The sequence below is a fragment of the Varanus komodoensis genome, unplaced genomic scaffold (assembly GCF_004798865.1).
Source record: "Varanus komodoensis strain SLA01 unplaced genomic scaffold, ASM479886v1 scaffold1, whole genome shotgun sequence".
In the NCBI taxonomy this organism is placed as follows: Eukaryota; Metazoa; Chordata; class Lepidosauria; order Squamata; family Varanidae; genus Varanus; species Varanus komodoensis.
Window position 1 is genome coordinate 53168588 of NW_025335268.1, and position 12838 is coordinate 53181425.

Below are 12838 nucleotides of genomic sequence, written 5' to 3' on the forward strand. Positions count from 1 at the left end.
TATCTGTGTTCATCCATAGTAAATTGCATGGTCACCTTGGCATATTTTAGGTCTGAGCCTAAGTAAGTCTTACTCAGATGGAACTTTGAACAAGATTGCTTCCCAGTGATATCCAAGTCTCTTGTTCTTTGTGGAGAAAGGCACAGCCCTCTGCGGAACATGGGCAAGGTGATTATATTAGCATGTGTATCTGCATCTACTAATGACATTCAGCCTGCAGAGGGCTGGTGGGAAGCAATCCTTCCCCCCATCACAGTGGCTCTGCAAAGCACAAATGTGGCTCTGCACACATTTCACAAGGAACGTTTTGTTCTGCAGGTTTGACAGTGACTGCTGTGAAGGATTCTGGAGAATGGAATTTGGAGGCTGGAGCACTGGTGCTGGCTGATGGAGGGCTTTGCTGCATTGATGAGTTTAACAGCATCAAGGAGCATGACAGAACGAGCATTCACGAGGCAATGGAGCAACAGACCATCAGCGTAGCCAAGGCTGGGTAAGTGGCTTATCAGCTGGTGCGTTGAACTTACATCTGTGTCTGTCTAAAGCAACATTCGCCTTTACTAGGCAAGTTCAAAAATGACAAAATGCTGTGAAAGTTTTTGAATACCAAACCTTACATTGTAAGAAAGGTATTATATAAATGTAGTATGATATCTCAGCGTGCCTGCTGATGTCAAAGACAATTCAGTGAAATTTCTAGGTAAAAAGCAAAGGCCTGTGTACGTAGTTTTGCAAGAAAATAGTTCCGAGTTGTGTCACCCAACAGGTCACGCAAATCTCAACTCAACTCAAAATTTGCTAAAATTTCATCTGTGTGTATTCCATACTTTCACACACAAGTAAGATACGACAGGCACATCAATTTATTTTGTGTGTTTTAAGCCAACCAAAATATTTCAAAAGTGGGGGACAGCACACATATCCCCAAATGTGGGCTATAGGTGAACTGATCTTTTTTCTGCCTACCATAGTTTTTGGCTGAATCTGGAAACAACCAATTGTTTTTCAGAGAGAGGTGAAGTCTGGAAGCATGGCTTCATTTCCTGTGGTGTTCATACATGTTTGTGTAGTCCCATTGTTGCTTCTATAGAAACAGGTGTTGTGGGGTTGTGAAATGACAAACCTGCAACCTGTTCAGCAAAAGTGAACATGGCATGAGTACTCTCAGATCATCCAACGAAATTTGCATATGCTCAGAAATACCCGTGAAGCAGAATACAAAGGGCTAAATTCAAAGTTACATAAGTGGACTTCTGCTCACACGGTGGAAGTGTCCCTTCCCATTGCCCCCCTGTTGCATGCCTTCACACACACACGCTCCAGACCTGCTTCAAAACAATCCCCAAAATATGAAGCAAATTGGGGGCCTGTATGGAAGACTGCGGAAAGGAGGGGAAGTTCAGTCCACCAACATTGTCTGCCCCATGATGGAAGGACACAACTGGATGTGTGGAATACAAGCCCAATGGAATACAAAAATATTGACATTGATTTCTGTTCTCTTCCTCCTTTGTGACAATCCCAGCCTTGTTATTTGATTAAGCTGTTCTCATAAAGTTTTACCCATTGTAATACGCTACTTTATGGTGATGAGTACAAATATATTTTTTCCGGCGATTTTCAAAATTACAAACCATCCATGTTCAAAATACATTCTGTTGATTTGGCTGTTTTCTCCCTCTTTGTCTCACTACTATCCCAACAAACTGGTGAAATGTATACTCACCAAAAAGCTGTAATCTGAAATATACCTACTAGGGCTAGCCCCATCATAGGATTGTACTTCAAGAGTTGATTGTGCTGTTTGGTGTTTATTCTGAATGGTGTACACAAAAGCAGCACTGATGGGGGAAAAACATTCTTTGATCTCCTGTTTATGTCTTCCATGTACCAATATAAGATTGGACATAAACACCGCCTTAAAATAACCATTACTGGATACTATTTTCAGGGAAAAGCCATTTTTAGTCAGAAGAGCAATGAAACATTTTAGTGTTACAGATGGAATTTTAGACCCTTCTTCCATTTCAAGTATGTGTTCTAGGGCTTCAACCTTTTACTTCCATATTTAGAAATCCTGAAGGCATTATGGAGCAGGATCAACACTGATTTCTTTTTTGAATCTGTGTTGTTACTGGCAAGGGATCAAAATACTTTTCCCATGTTACGTAGTACCAATATGAAAGCTAAGATTATTGGTGCTGCACTTGTTTCCGCTTGATGCATGAGGAAAGAGCTAGGATGGCACCAACTAGAAATAGATTACTTCTAAGTTAGATTTAGAACAGCTGTGTAGATGTCTGCAGCAAAAGTCCTATGCTGTGACTCCTTGGACAAAAACACCCTTCTGGAGCTCTGAAAACAAACCTTGGGTCAAGGTCAAGTGAAATGGGGAGGAAAAATATATACACTGTGATAAAATGTTGTCACAGATTTACTCATGAACAGGGTTGTTTTACACATTCTTTGTACACTAAAACTCTGAGTTTGCATACAGTGATCTGCATGTTTGCAACTGGGTATGTGAGAGGAAGAGAGTATGTATGGTCAGGCATCGAGTAATATATATGAGTGTCAGAGAGAAGAGCATAAGAGAATGTTTTTGTATGTGACAATCTGCACATAATCAAGTTTTAGGTTTGTCCATATTTAATTACCGGTTAGTTAATTATTATTGGTGAATTATTTAATTATTGATCCTTTGGGTAAGGCTAGGTGCTGAAGCCAGATTATCACCTGCTAGGTTGCTGTGGAGTTAGGATGGGACTAGATGAGTTATGGGCCGATCCTGGCTGAATCTGGAATTTTCTGGTGTCTGTGCTAGTCTTTCAGGCTTATATTCTAGCTATCTGGAAAAAAAATACTGGTCAGACAGATCAAAAGCTAACCAGTTAAAGAGGGGCGATTGTGACCCTCCAGATATTGTGGGATAACTCACATCCATCAGGGGAAATGAGAGTGTAGTCCAAACTGCTGGAGGGCCACAAGTTGCCCATCCCTGCATGAGACTGTGCCAATTTAAAATTGTTAGCGTGGCCTCAATGCCGCATGAGTTTTCCCTGTGGAGGATTTCATCAGTTTCCACGTGCATACACTCCGTGGAGACCACTGGCCGGTCTGGTGGGTGGGGCAGAGGCAGGTCCAGAGAGGTGGAGCCAAGGGGCTTCCAGAGGCAGAGCTGAGTAAACTGAGGCACAAAGCATTCACTCAGCCGCACAGAAGTCCTCCTTCGGACCCACGTTCTCCTGTTCCACCAACAACTCCCCTTCCACCGTGAATGAAAAGACTCTTAAGATGATGAGTGGGAGGGGATGTTATTATTACATAACAACAACAACAATAATAGATATTTGCAGAGCCCCATAGAAAAGCAGCCTTTGGAAGACAAGCGCAGGCACCAAGAGCATCCAAAGCCCCATGTATTTGTAAACCCATCCAAAAGCATCCAGCAGAGCAGGCCTGCTGAGAACCAGCACAGTACAAAATTGAAGTTTACGCATATCTTGTAAGAAGTAAGGAGGACTGGATTGTTCAGGGAAAAGCATGGCAGGTTCTGTGCACAGCCACAGGTAATCCCATTGCCAGACACACACAAACACCCCCTTTACACACGCACAGTACGCACAGGCACCCCGTCATTCAGCCTCCCCCCAAAAAGGCATACACATCCACCCAGAAATCGCAGAAATGGAACTCAGGAGCAGTGTATTGCAAAACAGGACCCCAAGATGTTGATGATGATAATATCCCTAAAGCCACACAGAAAAACATCCAAAATTCTGGCAAGCGTTGGGCACCAATTTCCGAGTATCAAAAAATACCTGCCTTTAGGTGATCATCCTTCCCCACCCTGCACAGCCCCCCGTGCCACTGAGGAAGCAAGCTTAAGCATGGATTACACAAGGTCTGAGCATCCAGAATACACCCCTTTCCACTTCTAAAGAGCATCCCATCTAAACAAAAACAACGTGTGCCCCCGTAACTAGGACATGGAGGAATCAAGGCTGCAGCTCTATACACACTTACCTAGGAACCATTCCTAGTGGAATTCAGTGGGGCTTTCTTCTGAGTAGACATATAAAGACTTGTGCAACAAAGAAAAGGGAAATGCTCCAAAGAAAGAGGGAACCATTTTCTAAGTCTTAAATGTAGACGCATCGGTGGGGGGCACAGCAGCCACGGTAGCACTCTCATTCATACAAATGCACTTGGCTTTTAAAAACTTTTAACCCTGCATGCTGACTGTTCACTCAGACCCTCCTGCCTCTTGGTCCACACATACGCTGAGAAAACAAATAGGAGCAAGCGCTCTCTCCTGTGTGCTGCTTTCTCCTTCATGCAAGAAAAACATGTTTGCTTTTTAAACCATGGGTGTAGCTCCCGCTCCGCCTTTGTCCTCTGCCCTGTGCAGCCCTGCGGCTCCGATCTGATGTGCTGGGGCCAGCCCTTCCCCACCGAGCGGCCCTGCCAAGTAGGACTGCCTCTGCCTTCACCTGGCACTGCATTACCTGGGGCGCACCAATGCGGCACTGTGTGCAGCTCCCTTCCAGCCTGCGCCTTTTCCACTGTGATGCACCTATGCTGGGGAGGCTGCTGGAAACAACTGGGTGTGCATGCCCCGTGTCCATGCTCAATATTAGCCCTGGAAGTCATATGAAGGAAGGATGGCTGGACACCAGGAGCTGTATTTGCCTTTCAAAATAAAAAGGTAGCTGAATGCTGTTGGAGGTTGGATGGTCAGAGGCAGAAATGACAGAAAGAATGTGTCTAGAATTTACTGCAAGGTTCACTGCTAACTGAAAGTCTTTTTATTATTTGCTATTTCTTTTTCTTTTATGTGACTCCTGCATGTGCTTAACATCTTTTTATTTTATTTTTGATAGCTTGTTTCTGTTTGCCGCTGGAGCTAATGTAGATTTTCTTTCTCAGCTTGGTGTGCAAACTGAACACAAGGACAAGTATTTTGGCAGCAGCCAATCCAAAGGGCCAATATGACCCTAATGAATCTGTCTCTGTGAACATAGCCCTCGGAAGTCCCCTACTTAGCAGGTTTGATCTTGTTTTGGTGTTGCTGGATACAAGAAATGAAGAATGGGATCGCATCATTTCTTCCTTTGTATTGGAAAATAAAGGTAATCTGGTTTCAGTTAATTATATGCAAAGGCTTTCTCAGTCTGTTGTCCTTTTGAGAAGTGGACCACAACACCGTAGCCCTCAGTCAGCATGGCCTTCTAGAGGGCGCCACTTTGGGGAAGGTTGCTATAAAATGTAGCTGACGCTGTACACGCACCCGACTGTCTTTGGAGCGCCGGGGGTGCTTTGAGATTGCTCCCTCCTAACAAACCTCACACGTCATTGTAAGGATCAAATGGAGAGGAGGAGGAAAAGATACGCTGCCTTTGCACCTTTGGAGGAAAAGAAACAGGCTTTTAATGTAATAAATAAAACTTTTAAACATGATTAAAAGCAAACTTTGGATATTGCCAGCCAGGAAGATCTAGTATGTTTTCCTGTGTCTAAAATTTCATTTGTCTGCTGCTATTTTAAAAAGACTTTTGCCAAGAGAAGTATTCTTGTGTTCTTCAGAAAGAAAATGCATGCACTTACACATCTTTTTAAAGCATTCGTATTTTCAGTACTGGCATGAGCAAGTGTGGGTTTTTTTCCACTCCAATAGTAAAAGAGTTGTGACAAAAGTTTAAATGCAGTGTGATATGAGATTTAATTTGACCTTGCTATTTACAATCAGCACTGGCATTTTAAAAATCTATGAAATTATCTCGAAGTTTTGCACCAAAAAATCTCTGTAGTCATTTCAAGATGTAACTTTTAGCAGTGGAACTCAGGCAGTGCAGGTGGATGAGGCTGCCTAAAGCCTTGTGCACTTTCATACGTGAGAATATTGGACAGTTCAAAACACTTTCTGCCTCTGTGTGTGTGAGAGAGGGAGGGAGACACCAAGAGAGAGAGGTAACACAGAAGAACTTTGAATATTCTGGGATATCCCAAATAGTGTTATTGGCTAAATTCGGATGGATGTATTACAGTCTTGCTCCCACTAAATTGAACAAACACTGGGATCACACCTGAAAAGTCCTGTTTGCGGTTGTATGAACATATGTACAAAATATCTGAAGACTAATTAAATGAGAGAGATTGAGTAGATAAAATGTGAGTGTTATTGCCTCACTGGATTTTTCCAACATTCCAATGCACTTCTGCCCAAATAATCTGTATCCTAAACTTTGTTGAAAATTTGCATATGTTATTTTATTGAGCAATCTGACTGCTTTCAAAAATTCTTCTTTTGCAGGCTGCCCAAACATGTCTGAAAAGCTGTGGACTATGGAAAAAATGAAGACATACTTCTGCCTTGTAAAGAGCCTACAGCCAGTATTGACTGATGAAAGCAACCTGATCCTTCTCCGCTATTATCAGATGCAAAGGCAGAGTGATTGCAGAAATGCTGCCCGAACTACCATTCGCTTATTGGAGAGTTTGATACGACTGGCTGAAGGTGAGACTTTGGCCTTTTCTATCCTAGTAGTTACAAAACATTCACTGAAGCCTCTGGAGCCACAGTTTATCCACTCATTAGGCTTAATTCCTAAGTGCATGAACAGGCTTGACACTTCCATCCAGAGGCAAAAACATCTATGTATTGGCACACCATGTGGTGTATATATAGCAAAAGTCTCTTATCCTGGACCAGCTCATGCACATGAGGTGTTCCCCTTCCATCCTGTATGTTCCAGGCAGTGAGCATTCTGGTTTCCCGTGTGCAAGCTGGATCATGGATTAGAAGGCTTTTAAATATTGAATCTACCACGTGGAACTCCAAGATGTATTAAGTTGCCCAAGCTTCACCATGTATAAAGCTTACTGTAGCTTCTGAGCCAGTCATAACAGGCCCAAAGGGAGGACTTGCTGGATGATGACTAAGGATGCTGGAAATATTCAAGATGGATGAAAATGAGCTTTCATGTATTTGACCTGCAGATTCCACAGAAGACTGCTTTTCTTGGGTCGTGTGGTCCAAGGACATTCAGACCATTTTTTACCTTCTTAAAATGTATGCAGATTTATTTGTTGTAAATTATGAAGGTTTTCCCTGATACATGCACCATAGAAACATACATGCCATTTTTCAAAAATACACAAATATATACAACATTTTGTAAAAAACACACATTCTGTACTTTCCAATATCTTTTCAGGCTCCATTCAGCATTTTTTTGTGTGTGGTCTGTTCATGGGAACTGGATGGAATGGGGGGAAGTTTGCTAAATGTTACATACTAATGAAAATTATGTAAATTGCCACAAAACTTATAGTTGAAAATTGCAGTTTTTTCCACATCCCAGAAAAATGAATCCAACACTGTTGATGAATGAATGGTAGAATGAATGACACCTGATATACACAGAGCAGATTCAACCAGATCTGGATATCCACAATCACAGCTTGACCCAGAGGGAGCTTTTAAAATAAGCCACTGTGGAAAGAGCAGACTTGCGGTACTATTCGTCTAGCCTAAGAAGTAGAAAATATCAGCAGCATACCCAGACATTGGTGTATATGACAAATGGCTGCCAGTTTTTCTGAAAGGCTACCCAGCGTATCTATTTTCCCACTGTACTTCTAGTTCTATGCAATCTTTCACACTAAAGTCATGTTTTAAGGATTAGTTAGGAAGATAATGATTGCTATTACAATCCTACCTAAAATTTCTGAGTCATGGCCCCTGGATTCAATGCGTTTAATGTCATTCTTTGCTTATCAACTTCAGCAACATTGGCTGAACTTCTTTCTTTAACGATCTTTTAGCACATGCTCGGTTGATGTTTAGAGAGACTGTAACTGTGGAAGATGCAATAATTGTGGTTTCAGTGATGGAATCTTCTATGCAAGTAAGTTTCCTTTTACAGACTATAACTCTGGGAAAGATATGATCACAAGCTCCAGCTGCTGCCCCTTTTCAGAGCACTACTTGGTTCGCCTACTTCATTTTAGAGAGCAACTGTACAAAGAGGCCTTGCCTTGCTACTGTGTACCAGTCTTTTAGGTGTTGTTCAGATGTTTGACCTCTGTTATGCATGTCTGAGTATGGAAATAAGATGCCTCTGCCTTAAGTCATACCCAAATGCCTTCATGGCACATTTCTCTTTCCATTTAGCATTGTCTGCCAACAGTAACATGGGTTGTCAAGCAAACAACCAACCTACGGTGTCTTCTTCAGGGTGGATTGCCATGTTGTATGAACTGTCCCATTGTGGCTCATTAGTGATATAAGGTTTCCCAGTCTCTTAACTCTGGCCAATAAACTGGGAGTGCCCCTCATACTTGCAGATGTCTCCCTTTTTTCTTGAATTTCCCCTCCCTTCTTCCCATTCAAGTGCTGTATTTCTAGTCATGTACATTTTGGAAAAGGGTGGGTGTGAATACACTGTGTCCATAGCACAATCTTTGGATAATTATGATGTATTCCAAATGAAGGTTTCAGAGGTTTTCTGTGGTTATTAATTAAGATAACTGCATATCTTTATGTTATGATAATTACATATTGAATAGCAGGTAATATTTAAAAAGTAGTTATTAAAAAGTATAATTGATGTGGGGTGGGGTATTGCTCAAGGGTAAGGAAGGAAAATGCCCCTCTCTCTCCTGGTCCTCCCACATTGTTTATGAGGATCTCCCAGTCTTCCCAAGTGGCCTATAAGGGGAAGCGGTGAGAAGTCTTGAAACTGGTCTTCCTGGAACTTCTTTACAGGCACAACCATGTGTACGTTTAGACAGAAAAGAGTCCTGCGAGTCTTAGCAGTTCTAGTTGGGACACGAGGGGAACTGCATGGCCTCTTTCTGTTAAACATGCACAGCATTGCACCCTCAGTTAACTTACTTTTGAATCCAATCCAAAGAAGCCAGAATTTCCACAAGGCTTTTTCTCTTAATGTTTCTTTATATACACTCAGGGTACAGGCTCTCAGAGGCAAATAATTTTATCTGATGCTAGAAAATCTGCAAGTCACCATACTGCAGTTACACCAATTACTCCTGGAGTTGCATGCATCTATCCAATGAAAGTCTTTTACACCATACTTCCTTTATTTCTGTAGGGTGGAACACTTCTTGGAGGTGTCAATGCACTGCACACATCATTTCCTGAAAATCCAGTGGAGCAATACCGAGTGCAGTGTGGACTAATTCTGGAAAGGTTGGACCTGCAAGACCTCCTGAATAAAGAGCTGAAAAGGCTTGACAGGTAATAGACATGAGGGAGGGAAAACAAAAGGTTTTTCCAGTTAGGGTGGATTCGGGCCACATACAGGTTGCAAGAACAGACAATGCCCCATGACAACCACTAACCCTAGGGAATGTCCTGGAGGGATCTGATGCTGAAGGATGAATGCCTCAGTAGGAAGTTGCTTACCTTTATTTACTTGTTTTTTATATACAAAATCACCATGATTTACTAGCAATCCCAAAAATACTTTCTAAAGACCTTCTAAAGACAGCAAACTTAACTTCTGTGTAAACATGAGTAAAGAATGTTTAAGAATGTTTATTTATATATGAAGTAAAAAGTCCTGTAAAGTTTTTCAGCTGTGAAAAGTTTTGTAGTTACTATTTTTTGCCTTTGAAGTGCTGCCCATTCTGCATTCAAAGGTTCTTTAAAAAATTGCAGCTTGCCTTTGTAAAGTATGTTGTTCTGATTTGTAGATTACGGAATGAAAATTCATGTCAGGTTCTGCAGTCAAAAGCAACATCTCCAAAGAATGGCACATCTGGGAAATCAGAGCAGCTGTCTCATCCCCAGCATTCAGACAAAGTGGGAAATAATACTGAGTTGCAACCAGTCTCAGCTAAAACAAACCCTGCAGCTGATATGCATCCAGTTTTGTTAAGCAGCCAAAAATCTGAAGAAACCAGAGTAACAGAGCAGAGCAACAAACCTGGTGAGAGCAGCGGTGAGAGCAGCTTGGACTGGTTTGATAGTATAGTGGGTGGGAGTGAGAAGAGCATTTATGAGTCTCCAGTTACATCTCAAGACAGTTTGACTTTGAAAGCACCAAGCAACAAACCCTGTTCAAAAGAGAGAAATTGCTTAAGGGAAGCCAAGCAAGCTGAGAAGGTGGAATCACTGAAAACAGTAGCCTCAGGAAATCTTGGTAGACAGGTTGCTTCTGGTCCGGAGGGGGTAGACAAGCCCACAAGTGTCCCTTCAGAAGCCAGCAACCAGGATGCAAATATTTCATGTTCTACTCTACCTGACTCAGTGATTATGCAGAAGGCCTCTAAGAAATGGCACAAGATCAACACCGAAAAGGCTCGTGGATTTTGTGCAAGTACACCAGATCCCAAGGCAAAGGGTTCTCCAGCTTCATTATCTGCTCAGCCAGCAGTCACCCAAGAAAGCTCTTTAGCAGACATGAATGCGTCCCCATCTCACAGTATGTTTTTAAGGCATCCTAAAATGGTATTTTCAAACAGGAAGAGAAAGAGAGATTCAACAAAGGAAGGAAGCATAGTAAAAAGTTCCAATGAACCTGAACTCCTTGAGAACTCAGGACCTGCACCTGCTAAACTAGCGAAGTTTTCCTTTAAGCAGAAGCCAAAGCTTGCTCATTCTCCTGAACATGTAGATCACGCCAAATTGCCCAAGTTTGAGAGTAACCAAACCGTTACCAGAAATGTATCAGATGGAGAGAGCCTAAGAGAAGAATGTCCAGAGCAATATGAAAAAGAACACAATGCTAATACAGGATATAAGAGTGCGGAGGAACAATCCTGTGGTGACAAACGAGAGGCCAAGCATCAAAATAAAGCTTTTCCTCCTTCGCCCACAAAAAAGGCAGGAATAGGAGGGGGAAAGTTGGATGGTCTGAACACAAAACAAGTGTGCTCTAGTACATTGGCTAGGTTAGCTAGGTTTGCCTTTGTGCCACCACCTGAATCGAAGCCAGAGCCTCCCGTCACTGTGCATGTCCCCAGTAATGAGGACAGAAAAAGGCAGCCACTCAAGGCTCAAACAGACAGCGTAGGCCTCACAAAGAAGTCCTTTGAACTGACAGAAGGCAGCATGGGTACAGGCAAATCTTTGTTCTCAATAGCTGATTTAGATGATGCTGTGTTAGACTTCGATTGGGATGACGAGAACCCCAGATCTTAATTTACTTATGCCTCTGACCAGCTCCTCAAAAGAGACCGTGACAGTGTATTTTCTGGACTTGGCAAAATGCTGTAATAACATCTAGATTAATTATACCTAAAATAATGAGCTTCTTTACAAATATTGTATCAGGTGCAAGAATTAGGAGACTTCTAAATTCCAGATACCTAAAACACAATCCTTTCTGGCCTCAAATAACATAACTATGTTGAAGTTAGCAAGATTACAATGGAGGATAACTGTGAAGACTGTAGTAGGTCAGATGCTGCTGCAGCTAATTCTTTTCGCGATGTCTAACTCCATTGACCAATCAGCTGATGTATTTTAGTAAAAGTGAGGGAGACATAATCCCTGATAATGTAGCACAATCCCCTGCCACCACTTTTTTCTTCAGTCAGCTTACTACACAAATGCTTGAATCCGTTAGATCCATTTTGGTCCCTCACCCAAATAAATTAACAAAACTCATATCTTAGAAAATAACTGTCGTAAGTGATTTTTTCCACTATTGTCCTTTTATGTTCTTTATTATTTCTTTATCTCGGGCTGATCCATTGCTAAGTGACTTTAGGTCTATGGCTTTCATGCTGTCTTCAAACTATGTTACTTAAGTAATAGGGATGTTCAGACCATCCAACAAATCATATTTATTAGGCATAAACAACATGAGCATTTCCTCTGATCTCTTGTTGCAATGCAGCTTTTGATGGAGATAATAACATATGGTGCAGACTAACCCAAGAAGTTATTGTTCATATTTAACTGGAAAATTACAGGGGAGGGCATTGTTGGCTTGTTTTGCTAAAGGGCTCAACATATTTTTTTGCACTATTATTTAAAGAAAATAGATTATCTCCATGCATTTTTGGTCAACCAAGAGCTTGCATTTTTTGTCAGACAGAAAGAAACAGAAATGGCTAGGCACTGTAGATCTTAAAATGACCTAAGTCCCATGTGTACTTCAATTAAAATTTGCAATTTTTGTAATTTCCTTTCAGTGAATATCAATTAGCAGATTTTTCAATCCAGTTATTTAGTAAATACAAACCATGTCATATCTATATGAATGAAAAAGTAAATAAATATTGTACAGGTGTTGAAAGAAAGGTGCTCTTATTTGTATTGTGAAACGCATAATCAGTGGTTGTGTAAAGGATAACAACATAACCATGTAATTTTATTAAAAGTGCATATAAATCCAAAACTAAAACAACAATTATTCAGGTCATCGGACATACTGGGTCGACATCTCATTCTTTTTTATACTCAACAACCATATTCAATTCTACGCATAGTCCCGTTTCTCTAACCAATGATAAAAAGTGTTCCAAGTTTGATAGAAGTATGTATCTTCCTTCTCCTTAAAAGACAAAGTCAATCTGTCCATCTCCGCACAATCCAAAATCTTTTTTAAAATCAACTCTTCAGTAGGTGGCTCTTTGAGTCTCTAATGCTGGGCAAATGCAATCCTCGCTGCAGTAATTATATGTAAAGTCAAATATATAGCTTGTTTATTGAAGTCATCAGGGATAATACCTAATAGAAAAACTTAAGGTTTAAATGTTAAAGGTTTTTGCAGCATTTCCTCAAGCCATTTGTGTATTTTAACCCAGTATTTTTTTTGCCTGACACAAGCCCACCACAAATGATAAAAAGTACCAGGCTTGT

At 41.2% G+C, this 12838-nt stretch overlaps 1 protein-coding gene across 1 annotated transcript in view; it reads left to right on the top strand.

Annotated features, from left to right (window-relative positions):
* The window catches only part of MCM9 (minichromosome maintenance 9 homologous recombination repair factor), a 34921-nt gene extending 23271 nt beyond the window's left edge, over window positions 1-11650 (top strand). The window contains exons 7-12 of the mRNA XM_044425766.1: window positions 319-493; window positions 4930-5132; window positions 6314-6517; window positions 7828-7910; window positions 9117-9262; window positions 9721-11650. Of these exons, the coding sequence (XP_044281701.1) occupies window positions 319-493; window positions 4930-5132; window positions 6314-6517; window positions 7828-7910; window positions 9117-9262; window positions 9721-11170 (2261 nt within the window). The 3' untranslated portion in view covers window positions 11171-11650. The remainder of the gene's footprint in view (window positions 1-318; window positions 494-4929; window positions 5133-6313; window positions 6518-7827; window positions 7911-9116; window positions 9263-9720) is intronic.
* The last annotated feature ends 1188 nt before the right edge of the window (window positions 11651-12838 follow it).